This window comes from Aquarana catesbeiana, linkage group LG03 (assembly GCF_042186555.1).
Source record: "Aquarana catesbeiana isolate 2022-GZ linkage group LG03, ASM4218655v1, whole genome shotgun sequence".
Lineage (NCBI taxonomy): Eukaryota > Metazoa > Chordata > Amphibia > Anura > Ranidae > Aquarana > Aquarana catesbeiana.
Window position 1 is genome coordinate 615215955 of NC_133326.1, and position 17746 is coordinate 615233700.

Sequence of the window (17746 nt, forward strand, 5' to 3'; positions counted from 1 at the left end):
AGTCGTATGAGAAGTCGCAACAGTGTGAACCAGGACTAACCGTCTGGGTTTGCTGTGGGTGTAGCCAGGAATGTTTTATCAGCTGATCTTAGTCTGTTTTCATTCTCAGAGTCCTCCTTGGCTCTGTGGGGTGTGACTGGGCTCTCTCGGCTGAGGTCTTTACCACAGTCATGTGAGATTTTATGACTCAAAATCCCCCAGTTATTTGCCAACTGATCGGAGGCCACAAGTGTGCTCCTGCAACCTCTCCTGCAGATTCTGAATAGCCTCATGGCCTCAGTGGCTTATGAGCCTTCGGCTGCAGAGGCTGATTGATTTGCTCCAGACATTGACTGAGGAGCTTGCCCCTTGCGATATAACAATTTACTGATATTATCCCCAAACCCAAAGGAGAGCATTTTGTCTCTTAATGCGATGTGCTTCACTCTAAAGCTATCAGCCTGTTGCTTCTACCAGTGCTGTTTCCAGTCTTGAGTCATTTAAAACTTTTTTCCGTTGCACCAGCTTTTCCCACTTTTTCTTCATGGAGGTTAGAAATATCCTCTCAAGGTGTTTGCTCCCCTCTCAAAGATTTACCAGCCTTGTATCCACTTGGTGAGGATTTTGTGCAGAATTTGTTTATTCATACTGTGGATTTGGCAGTGTCCCACCTTAACAGGGCGGTTACAATTCCAGTAGATAATGCATCTGTCTTTACTGACTGAACTAATATGTAAATGGAAGCCTTTTCTAAAGTTGTGTTCTCCCTGGAAAGTCCTGCTGTTCATCCAATACTAGTTAGCCTACTTCTCAAGCCATGTCTGACTGAACAAAATCCCTTTTTAAGAGACTTCTAACTGTTCCCAAAGTTGTTTCCCCCTGCATAGATCAGATGGTTGTAGTGCTAAATTTCAGCCGTGACTGCTTGAAGTTTCCTGTCTCACTTCTCACATGTCTTGTGTCAGTTCATATACATAGGGCACTTTGGTAAAGTGCCGGACTTCAGAACTCTTTTCAAATAAAGCATTTGATCTGCATAGCCTTCAAGGGATTGCAGCTCTGAGCACCCTGTTTGTGCAGGGGAGTTGGTTGTCTTGTCTCCTGATTAACATTCTTGAACTTCAGGCAATTTGCCATCTCTGCAGCATTGGATCATCCTACCGGAGGGTCAGTCAGTCTGAATTCAGTCGAACAGTTCCACAGTGGTGGTGAACATGAATTAAAAATTTTGTTGTATGTATACAGTAATAAAGTATATCTAAAAAACATGAATTATTGGAGAGGAACCAGACGACCCACAGAAAATCCAGAATTTCACGTTTCAGCCTTGTCAACCATGTACATTCTAGGCAAAACAAATGGCAGGCAGACTTCCTTAGCCGGCAGTGCCTGGACCTGGGAGAGTGTTCCCTACCCATGATGGTGTTCCAGAACCTGTGTTGCAGGTGGAGAACAAGGTATGTGGAACTTCTGGGTTCAGCAACAAACTAGATGGGTTTGTCCCCAGGTTCAGGGATTCTCTAGTACACCCTGATCTATGCCTATGTCCCCTTAAATTTCTTCTGTGTACATGCTGCAGGATCAAGATGGAGGGCAATCTATTGATCCTCATTGCCCTGCACTGGTCCAGGCAGATCTGTTGGCCACCCTGCTTCACAGTTGCTGGCTTTAAAGGCATGGCTGTTGTAACACAGATTTTGAGGGTCAAGGGCAGCTCTGAGTTTAATTTCTATAATGCTTTCAATTCTGTTTCAGAAACAGCTGGCCTCTCACTTTCTAATTGAGACCTATGTACTGCAATTCTATATGTGCTTCAGAAGCAGTTGTGTGGTGTATTATTATTTTTTTTTTTTTTTACCTATTCGAGACCGTCTCTATACTCTCACCCGTGAGCCACCCATAACATGATGGTTTTTGTAGCCAACCCTTCTACAAGGAGAGTGTCTGAACTGGGGGCCCTATACTGCAAGACATTTCTTCTAGTTCTGCACAGGGTCAAGGTGGTGATGAGGTTCAGCACTTCCTTCTTGACTAAGGTAATTTCTGCCTTTCATCTCAACCAGGTCATTATTCTTCTGCCCAGCACCAGTTCGCCATAAGAAAATTTTCCTCTCTGCATGTGGATTAGGCTCTTTCAGGAAGACCTGATTTCTACACTTTTTTTTTTTTTTTTTCTTACCGGAAAAAACCCTGCAAGGGTGCACCAGGTTTTTATTCCTCCATCTCCTCATGACTCGGGTTCCGCCCCTTACTTGTAGTACTTTTTACCATCCTTCTAAAGGCTGTCTAAGGCTAACCCTTAGTCAGGGCTCACCTCCCCCATGATTGTCAGACCACGCAACTAGAAAGGAGACGGCTACTTTGACAGACGGCACTTTTCTCCACCTCCAAACACTTGCTTGAGGAATGCGGGAGAAGGAGCATGTCCGCTAAAATGTTCCAGGCAAGTTGAGATAACCAGGCATCTCCTTGATAACTGTGTTTACAGACAAAGGTACTGTGAGGGTTTTTTTTTTTTTCTTTGGCCATCCTGTTAGAGACGATCCTGAATTAACATAATTCTTGAAACTGCAAGACCTTATACATTTTGTTTGGTAGATCCCATTACCAGAAAGGTGAACCACAACCTTGATCGTAGCTTATAGATTAGCTCCTAATTCTGTCTGCTCCTTCTTTTCAGGAAATTATGTGCTGAACTACCTGGCTACACGCCCCAAACTTGCTTCATTTGTCACCCAAGCCCTAATCCAGCTGTATGCTCGCATCACCAAACTTGGCTGGTTTGACTGTCAGAAGGACGAGTATGTGTTCCGCAGCGTCATTGTGGATGTCACACGTTTTCTACAGGTGAGTGTGTACTTCGTAAATTATGTAGCTTAAAGGATAACTCCACTTTCAGTGGGGGAAAAAAAAATGAGCAAGTGTTCTTAAAAATTATCTTTCCTTTAAAATCTGTAGCGCTGTAATTTTCTGTAAAATGCAATATGGCTACCTCGAGGCAGTTTGAACACAGATGGTGTACAGCATCCCTCCTGGTGTCATTTCCTGCTTGAGTGATTGGCTTACTGATTTTCCCAGAAGTCTGCACTAAGATACTAGTCAATTTTTTGGCATCCCCTGCAACAAAAACGTCATTTTTGGTGAGATGCTTCCAAAGAGAAATTGCGTCTAATGGGATATAGGACTTGCCACTTTCCTCATTGGAGCCTTGCATGTGATTGAGAATTCTAAAATCACTTCCATACAGATGCACATGGACACAGACAAACACAACTATTTCTTCAGAATAACAAAAGGTAGGAATCTGCAACAAAATTTGCTAAAATCCGTGGAATGTACATCACCCAGAGGGGAATGTTTTTTTTTTTTTTTTTTCCTTCCTTAACAAAAGTGGAGTTGCTCTATAAAGCAGGCCTGTAGGCAAACCGTTGTATGCATGTGTGTGTGTGTATGTATGTGTGTGTGTATATATGTATATGTGTGTATATGTATATGTATGTGTGTGTGTGTGTATGTATATATATATATATATATATATATATATATATATATGTATATGTGTGTGTGTGTATATATATGTATGTATATATATATATATAAATATAAAATTTGAATGACAATTGCGCGGTCATGCTACACTGTACCCAAACAAATTTTTTATCATTTTGTTCCCACAAATAGAACTTTCTTTTGGTGGTATTTGATCACCTCTGTGGTTTTCATTTTTTGCGTAACAAATAAAAAAAGATTTGTTTCTGTTAAAATTTTTTGTAAATAAGTACGTTTTCTCCAATGACGGGCACTGGTGGGTGGCACTGGTGGGCACTGATATAAAATATATTGGGGGCATTGCTGGGCAGATCTGGAACATAATGGTGCCAATCAGTGCCCATTTGTGAGCACTGATTGGGCACATGTGGATGGCCATGGGGTACATACCTGGCCATCCACATGTTGCCCCTTCCCTGGTGGTCCTAGTGGCGATCCCTGGTGGTCCAGTGTGGTGATCTGAGGGGGGGCTGCGCTGATAAACAATCAGCGCAGACCCCCCCCTGTCAGGAGAACCGCCGATCGGCTCTCCTCTACTCGCGTCTGTCAGACGCGAGTGAGGAAAAGCCGATCAACGGCTCTTCCCATTGACAGCGTGATCAGCCGTGATTGGACACGGCTGATCACGTGGTAAAGAGCCTCCGCCGGAGGATCTTAACCAAGATCAGTGTAGCGGTGTGTCAGGCTGACACACCGCTCCACCGATCGCCACGATGAGCGCCCCCGGGGGCGCGCGGCGGCGGCATGTTATCCTGCTGGACGTCATATGACGTCCAGTCAGGATAACAGAACCACTTCCCGGACGTCAGTCCGCTATAGGGCGGGCGGGAAGTGGTTAAGCAGTACATTGTGGTTATAGATGCACCTTGTTATGCATTATCGGGATTATAACAAAGAGGAGTAAGGATATGTAAGAACAACCAGGAAACATCAGGAAAAAAAAATGTCCAGGTGCAGTTTTGGCTGAGCTTTAGGGTACATTGGCAACCTGTTCAAAATAGATGGCCTACCTTAATGCAATGTGCATTAATATGCAAGCTGAATGCACCTGGATTTGGGTGTTAACATGTTAGACGGTTTATGAATATTTTTAATGTTTTTAGGACAAACACTCTTTTTTTGTTTTATGCAACTCCTCTGAGATCTTGATTTCTTATTCCACAATGCATTTGTTCTTTTTAAAACAACCTCCCCAACCTTTAACCTTCCCCTGTCTTAGCTACCTTATGTCTTTTTTGTTAAAGCTTTTTCCTCGCTTTGTCTGGTAAAACCATTGTCAAAAGTAAAAAAAATGGAACGTTCTTTTGCTGGGCATTCACTATTTAATTGTCAGCCATTAACCTCTTAAAGCTCATTTTTGGGATGGAAATAATAAACCCTTCCCTTCCCTGGGCTGGGCGCGGTACACAGCAAGGGGTAAATGTTTTACCGCTGTTCTCTGCTCTTTCAGTAGCATAACCTGTAATGCAGGGATGTTAGTCCTGCATTTTATGTGAGGAGGTAAGCATACAACCACAACTGGGAGTTATGTAAAGAGGGGGCTGCGGGGGGGACCCAGTCACACAGATAGAGGCAGCCTGCTGTGAGGATTAAGACCCCTTTCACACTGGGGTGCTCTTCAGGTGTTTTTAGTGCTAAGAATGGCGCCTGAAAAGCACCTCTCAAGCCACCTAACGCCTAACCCGTTCTTCGGCCGCTAGCAGAAGTTTAAAGTGTCCAAAAAGCGGCGCTTTACCGCTACCGCCCGCAGTGTGAAAGGGGTCTAAGTATTACATCTTTTATCCCTTGTCAAAAACAAGAATTTCAAGGGGTGTGTTTTTTTTTTTTTTTTTTTTTCTTTTTGCCTGGAGTTAGGCTTCAAAGTGTATCAAACTTTTTTGGTTTTGGATAAAGTTGGGAAGTAGTAAAACCCCAGGAATGTATGTTATTTTATACTTTTACTGTGTTTTATTGTTAACCATTTTCTTTTCAGGTACGCCATTCAGCTGCAGCACTGATTCATTTATCTTGACAGCAACAGCGTTTGCTCTCACGATACCTAATTCAGCGACTCCAGCGCTGTAGGAGGTGATTTCACCACCACAGTTATAAAAAAAAAAAAACGCTGCATGTATGCCCATCATTAGAAGTGGGTGGATGCAGGGCGGTATTCTAATGGTGGGCATACCCACCGATCAATCCCTTTTTTTTTTTTTTTGTTCAGCCCACATGTAAACACAATCCTAACGGCTAATTAGCTGATAGACTGCTTTTACAAGCAGTGGGAGGGAACGTCCCACCATCTTCTATGGTTTTCTCAGGCTCTCCTGTCCCACCGGAGGACCTGAGAATGCAGCCGATAGTTCTGCCAGCTGACCATAGAGCTGATCGAAGACAAGAACAACTCCAATCATCTCTATGGCCTAAGAAACTGTGAGCTACGAGCATTTCATGACTTCAGTTTTGCTGGATATAAACGGCGCCATTGGGAAAGCATCTTATCGCACCGATCTTGGTGTGGTCAGATGCTTTGAATGCAGAGGAGAGATCTAGAGTTTAAAATACCCCAACTTTTTTTTAAAAAGAGTACCTGTCACCTATTGCTATCATAGGGGATATTTACATTCCCTGTGATAACAATAAAAATGATTTAAAAAAAAAAGAACAGTATAAAAAAAAAAAAAAAAAAAAAAAAATGCACCCCTGTCCCCCCATGCTTGGGCACAAAGGTGAACGCAAGCGTCGGTCTCATGTCATATGTAAACAGCAATTGCACCATGCATGTGAGATATCACCGCGAAGGTCAGATTGTGGGCAGTAATTTTAGCAGTAGACCTCCTGTAAATCTAAAGTGGTAACCTGTAAAGGCTTTTAAAAATGTATGTAGTAATTTTTAAAGCATGTCGTGTTTGGTATCTACTCTGCATAAGATCATCTTTTATATTTTACCAAACATTTGGGCAATATAGTGTGTTTTAATGCATTGTAATCCAAAAAAGTGTGTTTTGTTTTTTTTTGTTTTTTTTTTTTTTTCTGTAGGGCCTTTGCTTTAAAAAAATGTTTGGGGGTTCAAAGTAATTTTCTAGCAAAAATAAAATATTTTTTCATGTAAACAAAGTGTCAGAAAGGGTTTTGTCTTCAAGTGGTTAGAGTGGGTGGTGTGTGGCATAAGCTTCTAAATGTTCTGCATAAAATGCCAGGACAGGTCAACCCCCCCCCCCCCCCCCCCAAATGACCCCTTTTTGGAAAGGAGACACCCCAAGCTATTTGCTGAAAGGCAGATAGATATATTGCTCACACATGCCATGGGCATATGTGAAATTACACCCCAGAATACATTCTGCTGCTTCTCCTGAGTACGGGGATACCACATGTGTGGGACTTTTTGGGAGCCTAGCCACGTACGGGACCCCGAAACCAATCACCGACTTCAGGATTTCTAATGGCGTAAAATGGTGATTTCACTCCTCGCTACCTATCGCAGTTTCGGAGTCCCTGAGTCCAGATAGCACAACCCCCCCCCCCCCAAAAAAATGACCCCATTTTGGAAAGTAGACACCCCAAGCTATTTGCTAAGAGGCAAGGTGAGTACTCTTTTTATTTTCAATTTTCAAAACTTTGTGACAAAAAGGGAGATCTGCAAAATACCATACCTCTCAGCAATTTCCTTGGGGTGCCTACTTTCCAAAATGAGGTCATTTGGGGGGGGGTGGGTTGTACTGCCCTGCCATTTTTAGCACCTCAAGAACTGAGATAGGCAGTCATAAACTAAAAGCTGCCTAAATTCCAGAAAAGGTTTGTAGACGCTATAACTTTTGCGCAAACCAAAAAAAAAATACCCAAGACATGTGGCTGAATGCTTTTTGGCCTAAATGTATGACTAAAATTTTTTTTTTTTTTTTTTTATAACAAAAAGTAGAAAAAATGTTTTCAAAATGTTCCGTCTTTTTTCGTTTATATCGCAAAAAATAAAAACCACAGAGGTGATCAAATACCCACAAAAGAAAGCTCTATTTGTGGGGTAAAAGATGCAAATTTTGTTTGGGTACAGGATTGCATGACCGTGTAAATACCAGTTAAAGCAGCGTAGTGCCAAATTGTAAAAAGTGCTCTGGTCAGGAAGGGGGGTAAAACCTTCCGGGGTTAAAGTGGTTAATTTATATATTTTCTGGATGAATACTGTATTGATTAAATGAAAATCGCTCATTCTGGTATCGTGCAAGAAAAATGTGTGCAGAACTGTTGTGATCGGTTCTCGAAAGCTGTGTACTAACGATCAGATTATCGTTTTAAAAGCAGTATATTTTAATTTTTTTTTTTGTCAGATTTTCTGATCGTGTTTACTAGGCATTACCCCATATTGTACAATCTCTCTTTTGCTCTACAGACAACATTCATATTTTAACATGCATGGCCAGCCCTTTTATGACCAGAGTACATTAATGCCTGGATGCCAAGATCAAATTCAGCAGCGTCGGTTGGCTTGACAATACCTCCATGATTTGTTTTCCTACCTAAATCATTTTTTCATATAAGATCATGTGAGGGCCTGTTCACACTGCCCCAGCAGCTGCCACGCACACTAAACCGCAGTGGTTTAGTGTTCAGCAGCTGTCCATTCTTGCTTCAGTGAGCCAGGCGTAAGGGCCATTGTGATGTGTGTTTCAGCTCATCACAGTGTTTTTTTTTTTTTTTTTTTTTTTTTTTTCTTTTCTTTCTCCACTTTATTTGCGGTGCTCTGCTATACAGTGACGTGATCCTGTTCTGTACGCTGCGATAAAATGCAGCAGGTCTGCATTTTAACATGGATCGCTGCAGCACAGCTCCGAGGCTGCATTGCAGTGTGAATAGGACGCACAGAAAACAATTGTTTTTTCAGTGTGTCCTAGTCGCCACACTATATGTGAACTGGATCTAAGGCTTTTACTTGATACAATATTTTAAGATTGTATTAAGTAATAAACCCCATTTTAACGCATACTGCTATGGCCCGTACACACGATCCGAATATCGTACGAAAACAGTCGTCCGAGGAAGGATCGTACGATATTCGGATCGTGTGTACACTACTTTTGACAGCTGATCACGACCGTTCATCCGATATTATTCGATCGGACATACCCGAAAATATTCCTCGTACGATTCCAGATCGTATGATTTTCGTTTAGTCAGTATAGTTGTCGTCCGAATATACAATACAAATACATTACAACATATGACATCACTTCCGATTTTTTTTTTTTTTTGGTCTGTCGTAAGAGAATTTTCGTGACTATTCAGTTTCTACTTGCGACTATTAAATGAGAACGGTCGTACGATATTCGGATCGTGTGTACGGGCCATTAGACAGGTTCATTTGGTTTTCTGAGAGCTGGTTGGTAAGTAGGCTTGGGGTTTTTCAATGGCGTTCCCCAGGCTTTGTTACCTATTCCAGCTGTAGATGGGGCGGTGGCGAGTTTTTGTTTTTCGTACAACATTTTAATGCTCTGCACAGGTTTATATTACTTTCTTTTTTCTTTTTTCTTTTTTTTTTTTTTTTTTTTAAATTACAGGGTGACAATTTGGACACTGCACCTAGAAAAGAGTTCCTTTCTCTGTGCACAGTGAATGTACAAAGTAAATACACAGCAGCTGTTTGTAAACAAAGCCATGTGATCACCATGTCATTGCTTACATGATGATTGGGAACAATTTTGATTAGTTCCCTATCACTAGGTTGTTTGTGCTGAATATTGTAAAATAGAATGTTGAGTAACCTTCCCTCTGCATCAGTCAAGGGAATGGTAAAGCGTAACTAAAGTCTGCTGGGTGGCATAACCTGCACATTATGGCACACTTGCCTCTCAGCATGCTCAGTCTGTGTCAACCACAAAGTTCACTACATTTGGGCAATTTTTGACAGTGGGGATTTAGCTCCACTTTAATCTGCAGTTTGCGATGCAAAGGGGTTAAAGCTGACTGTCAGAACATGGATCATACATGTTGGAAAATCTGTGAGAGAGAAACTAATGACATGCATATTTTTCTATTGAGACATCATTTAATATGCACTGTTCAGTGGAAGTGTATGTCAGATGAAAAAATGATCAAAGAATCATCTGGCCTTTCCCAAATGATTAAATTCTCTTCTATAGTGTGATACCTCACCTAAAGCAAGCTTTTGTGCAATTGCTGATCAGTGAGCACTTAATAGTACACAGCTGTACGAAAAATATATTATCGTGACTTCTGACAGACATTCTTTGTGGCCCTGTAATGCTTCATTTTCTTTTTTAACATAATGACTGTAATGCATTCTAGTGTAGGACCACTGGACCAGATTATTTCCTCTAATCTCTTCTAATCCTCCCCACAGCTCTGTATTGTCAGTGCTGTCAGGTTCTCTTTTGTTTGTCTGCACTGACCCCGTTATATGAAACCTCAGATCTGCCATATTCTTTTTCTGCCTCAAGTTAATAAAGGAAAACTTTATATTTAGCTACAATAAGTTGCTATGTACAGTGCCTTGAAAAAGTATTCATGCTCCTTGAAATTTTCCACATTTTGTCATGTTACAACCAAAAACGTAAATGTATTTTATTGAAATTTTAATGTGATGGACCAACACAAAGTGGCACATAATTGTGAAGTGGAGGAAAAATGATAAATGGTTTTCAAAATTTTTTACAAATATATATCTGGAAAGTTTGGCATGCCGTTGTATTCAGCCCCCCTGAGTAGAACCACCTTTCGCTGCAATTTTGGCTGCAAGTCTTTTTGGGGATGTCTCTACCAGCTTTGCACATCTACAGAGTGAAATTTTTGCCCATTCTTCTTTGCAAAATAGCTCAACCTCTGTCAGATCGGATGGAGAGTGTCTTTGAACAGCAATTTTCAAGTCTTGCCACAGATTCTCATTTGAATTTTAGGTCTGGGCTTTGACTGGACCATTCTAGCACATGAATATTCTTTGATCTAAACCATTCCATTGTAGATCTGGCTGTATGTTTAGGGTCGTTGTCCTGCTGTAAGGTGAACCTCCGCGTCAATCAAGTCTTTTGCAGACTCAAACAGTTTTTCTTTTAAGATTGTCCTGTATTTGGCTCCATCCATCTTCCCATCAACTCTGACCAGCTTAGAAGAACCCCACCGCTCAGGTAGATCCACAAACAAAAAGTCCTTTACCTCCAGAGAAGAAAGAGCCCCAGGTGCTGGCTAATGCAGATGAAGATAAATGGAAGAGCTCTGGACAGCTGCACACCGATAGAAGTTTCTTATGCCTTTATTTGTAAAACCAGGATCACAAAATATACAGGACACCAAAGCAGAGTGGAACAGCTGACGCGTTTCACACTTGTATCAAGTGCTTACTCTGAGTAAGCACTTGGTATAAGTGTGAAACGCTGTTGTTCTCTAACACTCTGCTTTGGTTTCCTGTATATTTTGTGATCCTGGTTTTACAACTAAAGGCATAAGAAACTTCTATCGGTGTGCGGCTGTCCAGAACTCTTCCATTTATCTAACTCTGACCAGCTTATCTATCCTGGCTGAAGAAAATCATCTCCACAACCTGATGATACCACTACCATGTTTCATGGTGGGGATAGTGTGACCAGGGTGATGTGCAGCGTTTAGTTTTCCGCCTTGCATAGCGTTTTTGCCTTTAGGCCAAAAAAGTAAAATTTTGGTCTCATCTGACCAGAGCACCTTCTTCCATATGTTTGCTGTGTCCCCCCACATGGCTTCTTGCAAACTGCAATTGGGACTTCTTATGGCTTTCTTTCAACAATTGCTTTCTTCTTGCCACTCTTCCATAAAGGCCAGATTTGTGGAGTGCAAGACTATTGTCTGGTGGACAGATTCTCCCACCTGAGCTGTGGATCTCTGCAGCCCCCTCAGAGTCACCATGGGCCTCTTGGCTGCTTCTGAGTAATGCTCTCCTTGCCCGGCCTGTCAGTTTAGGTGGACGGCCATGTCTTGGTAGGTTTGCAGTTGTGCCATACTCTTAACATTTTCGGATGATGGATTGAACAGTGCTCCATGAGATGTTCAAAGCTTGGGATATTTTTTTTATAACCTAACCCTGCTTTAAACTTCTCCACAGCTTTATCCCTGATCTGTCTGGTGTGTTCCTTGGCCTTCATGATGCTGTTCACGAAGGTTCTCTAACAAACCTCTGGCTTCGCCAGAACAGCTGTATTTATACTGTGATTAACCACTTGCCTACCAGGCGAATTCTGACATTTCTCTCCTACATGTAAAAATCAAAATTTTTTTTGCTAGAAAATTGTACAGAACCCTCAAACATTATATATGTTTTTTAAGCAGAGACCCTAGAGAATAAAATGGTGGTTGTTACAACTTATTATCTTGTGCGGTATTTGCGCAGCAATTTTTCAAATGCGTTTTTGGGGGGGGGGGGCATAAAACAATTTAATGCATTAAAAAACAAAACCGTAAAGTTAGCCCAATTTTTTTGCACAATGTGAAAGATGTTACACCGAGTAAATAGATACCTAACATGTCACGCTTCAAAATTGCACATGCTCAGTACTTCAGTACTTAAAAATCCCCATAGGCGACACTTTAAAATTTTTTACAGGTTACGTGTTTTGAGTTAGAGGAGGTCTAGTGCTAGAATTATTGCTCTCGCTCTAACGTTTGTTGCGATACACATGTGTGGTTTTGAACATCGTTTACATATGTGGGCGTGACTTAAGTATGCGTTCGTTTCTGCAAGCGGGGACAGGGGTGCTTTAATATTTTACTAATTTTTGCATTTATTTTTCTAGTTTGCTTTCTTTTTACTGGTCAACATCCGGTGCGGGTTGGTTCCTTCTCCAGATCGCATGGGCGAGCCAGAAGAAGCACCGGAGCGCAGAGGGCGGGGGGGGGGACGTCCCATCACGCCGCCTAGAACAACGATCAAGCGGCTGAACAGCGGCTATAATTGTTCTTATGGTGAAGGGAATCGCCGGCTCTAAAAGAAATCTGAATGATGCCTGTAACTGCAGGCATCATTCAGATATCACCGCTCAAAGTTGACGACGTCATATGACTATATTCTTCTTGGGTCCTTTGAAGCCACTCAATTGTACACACTCCCAGGAGCAAGTCTTTCTTAAGCTGCTGCCTGTACCCAAATGCACAGGCAGCCAGAGAGGGACCTGAAGCTATCAACATGGACAGCACAGGCAACCAGAGAGGACTAGAAGGGATGCATATGCATGGTGGCAGTTGGAATTATGGGGAATGTAATCCCAAATTGGGGATCAGTGAACTGTGTATGAAGTTAGAAATACACACTTGTCGGCCGGAGGTTCAGCGAAGCAGTGCAGATCATCCCAGGAGCTGTGCTTTTGTAACTGTTCCTGCTGCGCTTTTCTTAAATTAAGCCATTCTTATTCTCTGCTCAACTTTTTATAGATGTAATTGAAATAAAACATATCAGACTTTAGTACTACTTGAAGCCAGCCCATTCTAAATGAATGCACAGGAATGAAAGGAAAAGCAGACCTGTGTTTGTGTTTTTTTTTTTGTTTTTTTGTTTTTTTTTTATGCAGTATATGTTGTAGTATCCAGTAGGCACCTTATTATACTTGTGTTTTGAGGTACCACTCTAAATGAATGGCAGTGCACCATACAGAATGCCTTGAAAATACGTGGTAAAAATCTTGTTTTACTGCACGTTATTGTAACACACAGCTGTGACACCAGACATATAGAATTTTGTGTCAGTTTCTTGAAAGATAACCTTATTGGCACATTATCCACATGTAAATCAAATAATGTGTGTATCTAATTTTTTTAAAAATTTTTTATTATTTTTTTCCAGCACGTTAGAATTGTTTCTTTATGCATTTTCTGTTATTGGTGACTTCTTTAAAATTTAAGTGATCCTGGCATTGAGGATTGTCATTGAATAGCAGGCATGATAAGGTACACATACAAAGTAGCATTGCAGCTTTGTTGTAACTGAATGTTGGCTGGCACATACAGGAAACCTGTCACAAGGAAGATGCCATTGCTGACTTTTCCTTCTGAAATTGGTAGTTCCCTGGTTGTCATGCTGACCCTCTTGTTTTCGCAGTAGTTTTATGAGTTTTGGTGGATGCAGCATCAGTCCAATGCTGCGTCTGTACCCCCCCTGGCTCTAAAACTGAGAGCCGAGAGATCTATCACCGCTGATCACTCGGTTCTCGGAGCTCCCCGAGCAGTGTGTGGTGACTGAGTGGGTGATTCATGGAAATGACAGCTTGGGATCCCGGTGATTGCTCCCCTTGCCATAAACTGTGCAGTATTTGATTATCTTTCTGAAGTTCTCTTCTATAATTTTAGGGTCTGCAATTAATGTTTTTAGATTCGTCGGTCCCTACTGCCTTATTTATTTTTTGTTTATCCAGCATGAGAGCAAGACAGATAACTGGGCAATGTAACCCAATGCCTGCCTTCTGCTCTTCATTTTGACTTGTGCAATAACCAGCATTTATTTACATTCTACAGGACAGTGTGGACTATTGCGTCATTGGAGTCAGTATTCTATCCCAGTTGACCAATGAGATTAACCAGGTAAGTGACACCTTCCTGAATATGTGCCAGAATTTGCATACCAGGATCTGTGGTGTTTGTGAAAGGAATCCCTCCTAATCACTCTGATTTTTTTTTTTTTTTTTTTTTTTTCAGTTCAATATTAGGTAATACTGATGTTTCTTTGTCACTGTAAGGAATTTTGACTTCTAAGGGCACATTTACACCAGTGGGCCCTAGTTATGCTCCCCACAATGCATGGCTGCTATGTGTGTTGTGTTATATTACAAAATGACCTTTCGTTCAGCTCTATGCACCCCCTTGCATTGTGATGCTGTATACTGCTTCACAATGCACTGCACTATGTACAGATGCAACCTGTCCTGCTTTTTTCAGGGCACGTGAACCAAACAATAGAGTATAGGGAAAATTGTCTTTTCTTTGCTTTGGGTAACGCTGCCCAACGCATATCGCGTGAAAGCGCCCTGATTAAAACTGGTAATAAAAAAACACACTTTGAGCAGCGCACACATGACCCAAAGCCTGAAAATATATCTAGCTTTTATTAATAACCTAGAGGAGCTTGCCCAGTTTGGGTAGGACTTTGCACTGTGATGGATTAGAAAATTGTGATTTCAAAGTTGTCGTCTGCCTACAGATCTGATTCCTAAGAAAAATCAGCACAAATGCTACTGATATGCAGGCTGATATTAAAGTAGACCTAACTCTAGGTTCACACCAGTGCGGGCCGTGCACTCTTCGTTTGCTCGGGCATGGAAACCAATTCATTTGAATGAGCTGCTGTGACAAGTAAATCACACAAAAAAGGTGCATGTGCATCTTCGCTTTTTTTTTTTTTTGCTTTTTTTTACCATGTGGGTTCCAGTACCTGTGATTGCACTGCGAGCTCAAATTCATGGGGGTGCCATTCATAATGAATGGCAGCCCCTCACATCTCGCAAGAGCAGTGCGATTCAGGTGTGGGAATAGATGCGATACCCGCAAACTAATGCACAGTGCGGGCTAGTGTGGACCTAGCCTAAACAATAACTGGTTGACATGTAGACATACTTGTGATATATGGTGCAAGGCCAGTGATCAGGAATTAATCTCTTTCATTGCTTACGCGGTAAGTCCCAAATGAGGTTTTAAGTGGTGAAAAATTGAGCAAGAACAAAAAAATGGGGAATATCTTGTCCCCTCTCCACCATGTATTCCTGGTGATAAGAACATAGAAAAGTAATAGGAATGTCGCTATTTAATAAATAGTAAAAGGCATGGAAGTGTCTTATCACTGTAATATGAGGAAAAGTTCTGTAGGTTTATTGCCAAGTCAGACTTGGTAAAAAAAAAAAGGCCCTGTTTTTGGTGAGAAAAGGGCCAGAAATGTACCATTTTACACATTATTAGGCATAACTGCAGGATTGCTCCTGCTGTAAAGCATTTGATAATGGAGTGCTTCGCAGCATGTAGCTCCTTGTTTCATCTTTCCTTGACCTTTAGGGGGTTCAGCACCTATAGGACTGTTTTTTTGGCACACAGATGCATCAGGAAAGATGCACAGCACATTCACTTTTGCAAGCAGCCTTTTCACACATGGATACTGTAAAGTCAACGGGTGTTGCGCATCGTCCCTAAATAGAACACAGGAATTCTTTCTTTTCCCATATTGGCCCTCCCTTTTAGGCCTCATCAACACAAAACGTTTAGACCCTCTTTCACACTGAGGCAGTTTTCAGGCATTTTAGCGCTAGAAATAGAGCCAGTAAAGCACCTAAAAACTGCTTCCATTTAAGTGTAATGTGTGCTTTCACACCCGGGCAGTGCGCTTGCGGGATGTTGGAAATAGTCCTGCAAGCAGCATCTTTGGGGCGTTTTGGGAGCACTGTATTCAGCGCTCCCAAACCGCCCCAAAGATGCTGCTTCCATTGCAATGAATGGGCAGCGCTTCGGAAGGACCTAAAAAGCGCTTTGGAAGCGCCGCAACACGGGAGTTTTTAACCCCTTATTTGGGGTTAAAATCACCCCCGCTAGCGGCCGAAAAGCACTGCGAAAATGAGCGGCATTTAACCGTGAACGCAGGGGGCGGCCTCATTGTGAAAGGGATCTTATTCAACTCTCCTAGAAGCCAGCAGCGTTTTTGCAGAAAAAATGCCTGGAGTTTAAGGTATCTTAAGCTTTTAGGGGCTTTTACGGGTGTCAAGCTCTTGGGCGTTAATTTATTCTGGCCAATGAAATGAATTAATTCTGGTCATTAAATTAATGCTCAAGCATGAATGTTTATCAGCTTTTAGAAGCTGTGTTAGTAGCTTCAAACATGTTTTCACTGCCCAAACGGTGCTCCTGAACGCACTGGTAGTGGGGTTATTTTCCTGCCTCTAACACCTCCTGCCACTAAACGTTGCTAAAAGCCTGTGTGTGTATGGACACATAGGCTAACATGGAGGGGCGTTTAGAGACAGGGGGAAAAAAAAAGTCAGATGCCCCTTGAAGCAGCTGTAAAAACGTCGAGTGCGCGTGAGGCCTAAGTCTTTATTCAGAAAAGGAAACCTATGGTGAAAAGGCTTACTGCAGCTTTGCGTGACAGATCTAAGTGGATTTTTGAGGTGCTGGCAGCATGCCATCATAGTCTATAATTAACGGATGAGGGGTTTATGGTTTCTTTTTATAGGCAGATGCCACCCACCCTCTGACCAAACACCGGAAAATTGCCTCATCCTTTCGAGACTCGTCACTGTTCGATATCTTCACCCTGTCCTGTAATCTGCTCAAACAGGTGAGGCACTAATATTTTTGCATTGCTTTCCATGCCGCTTTTCCTATTGCCTGATACAGACTTTTGTCTAAAACCTTTTGTTTTCATGAATAAAGTGTACTGTACGTTTTAAAACTTAACTTTTAAAAGATAAGGTCACCTTTCATAACATGTTACTCCCGTATTCAGGGTGTATTAAATCGGTAGCCCCCCAAGACCCTATTGTGGCAGCAGGTGGGGGATCATCTCTCCGCACCCGCTGTCACAATTTAAGGAGAGCATCCATGCAGGGCTCTACCCCCTGCTCTACAATTGAGAAAACTATAACTACTGTGGTTGATGGCTTGTAGTGCTCGGTGAACTATCAGGGTGCTGGAAAGCGCTGTAGTAGTTCATTCATTCTTCCTGCCATCTATTAACTGCCTGCCTGTACCAGGTACAGGTAGACAGCTACACTAACAGTCTGCAAGAGCATGACACTGCACCCGCGGTCTGCTGATCGCGGGTGCATTGCTTTACAGGCTCCTAATTTATAAAAAAAAAAAATATGCACTAAATTATTATTTTTTTTTTTTCCCTGCAAAAAGATGTGCATTTATTTTTATTTAAAAAGGTGAAGCACAAATACATTCCCTCCCCCCTCCCCCCCCCAAATGTTGAGGGTTTGTGGCCTGATATGGTTCAGAAGGGGAGGGGGCCCTACCCTCTTTCCAGGCTGCATGCTCGGAAAAGGGTCTGGTATGGATTTTGGGGGAGACTCCCCACCCTTTTTTTTTTTTTTCTCTTTTTCTTTCTGCGTGGTGTTCCTCCTAAAATCCATACCAGTCCATACCCATGGGGGACCCCCACGCTGTTTTTTTTTTCTCAATTCGTGTTCAAAACTGATGACCTGCGATTCAGAAGAGTTCCCATAGAAGGCAATGAGCCTCGAACTTGCATCTGAACAGTGCTCAGAAAATGCACAAGTCAAATTCGCAC

At 42.0% G+C, this 17746-nt stretch overlaps 1 protein-coding gene across 3 annotated transcripts in view; it reads left to right on the forward strand.

The window, feature by feature from the left end:
- XPO7 (exportin 7) overlaps positions 1-17746 on the forward strand; it is a 93134-nt gene that overhangs the window by 30104 nt on the left and 45284 nt on the right. For all 3 annotated transcript variants that reach the window (XR_012243011.1, XM_073622260.1, XM_073622259.1), the window contains exons 4-6: positions 2660-2826; positions 13990-14055; positions 16685-16789. Coding sequence is in view for 2 of the 3 variants with exons in the window: in XM_073622260.1 (XP_073478361.1) it covers positions 2660-2826; positions 13990-14055; positions 16685-16789 (338 nt within the window). In the remaining variant the exon portion in view is untranslated. The remainder of the gene's footprint in view (positions 1-2659; positions 2827-13989; positions 14056-16684; positions 16790-17746) is intronic.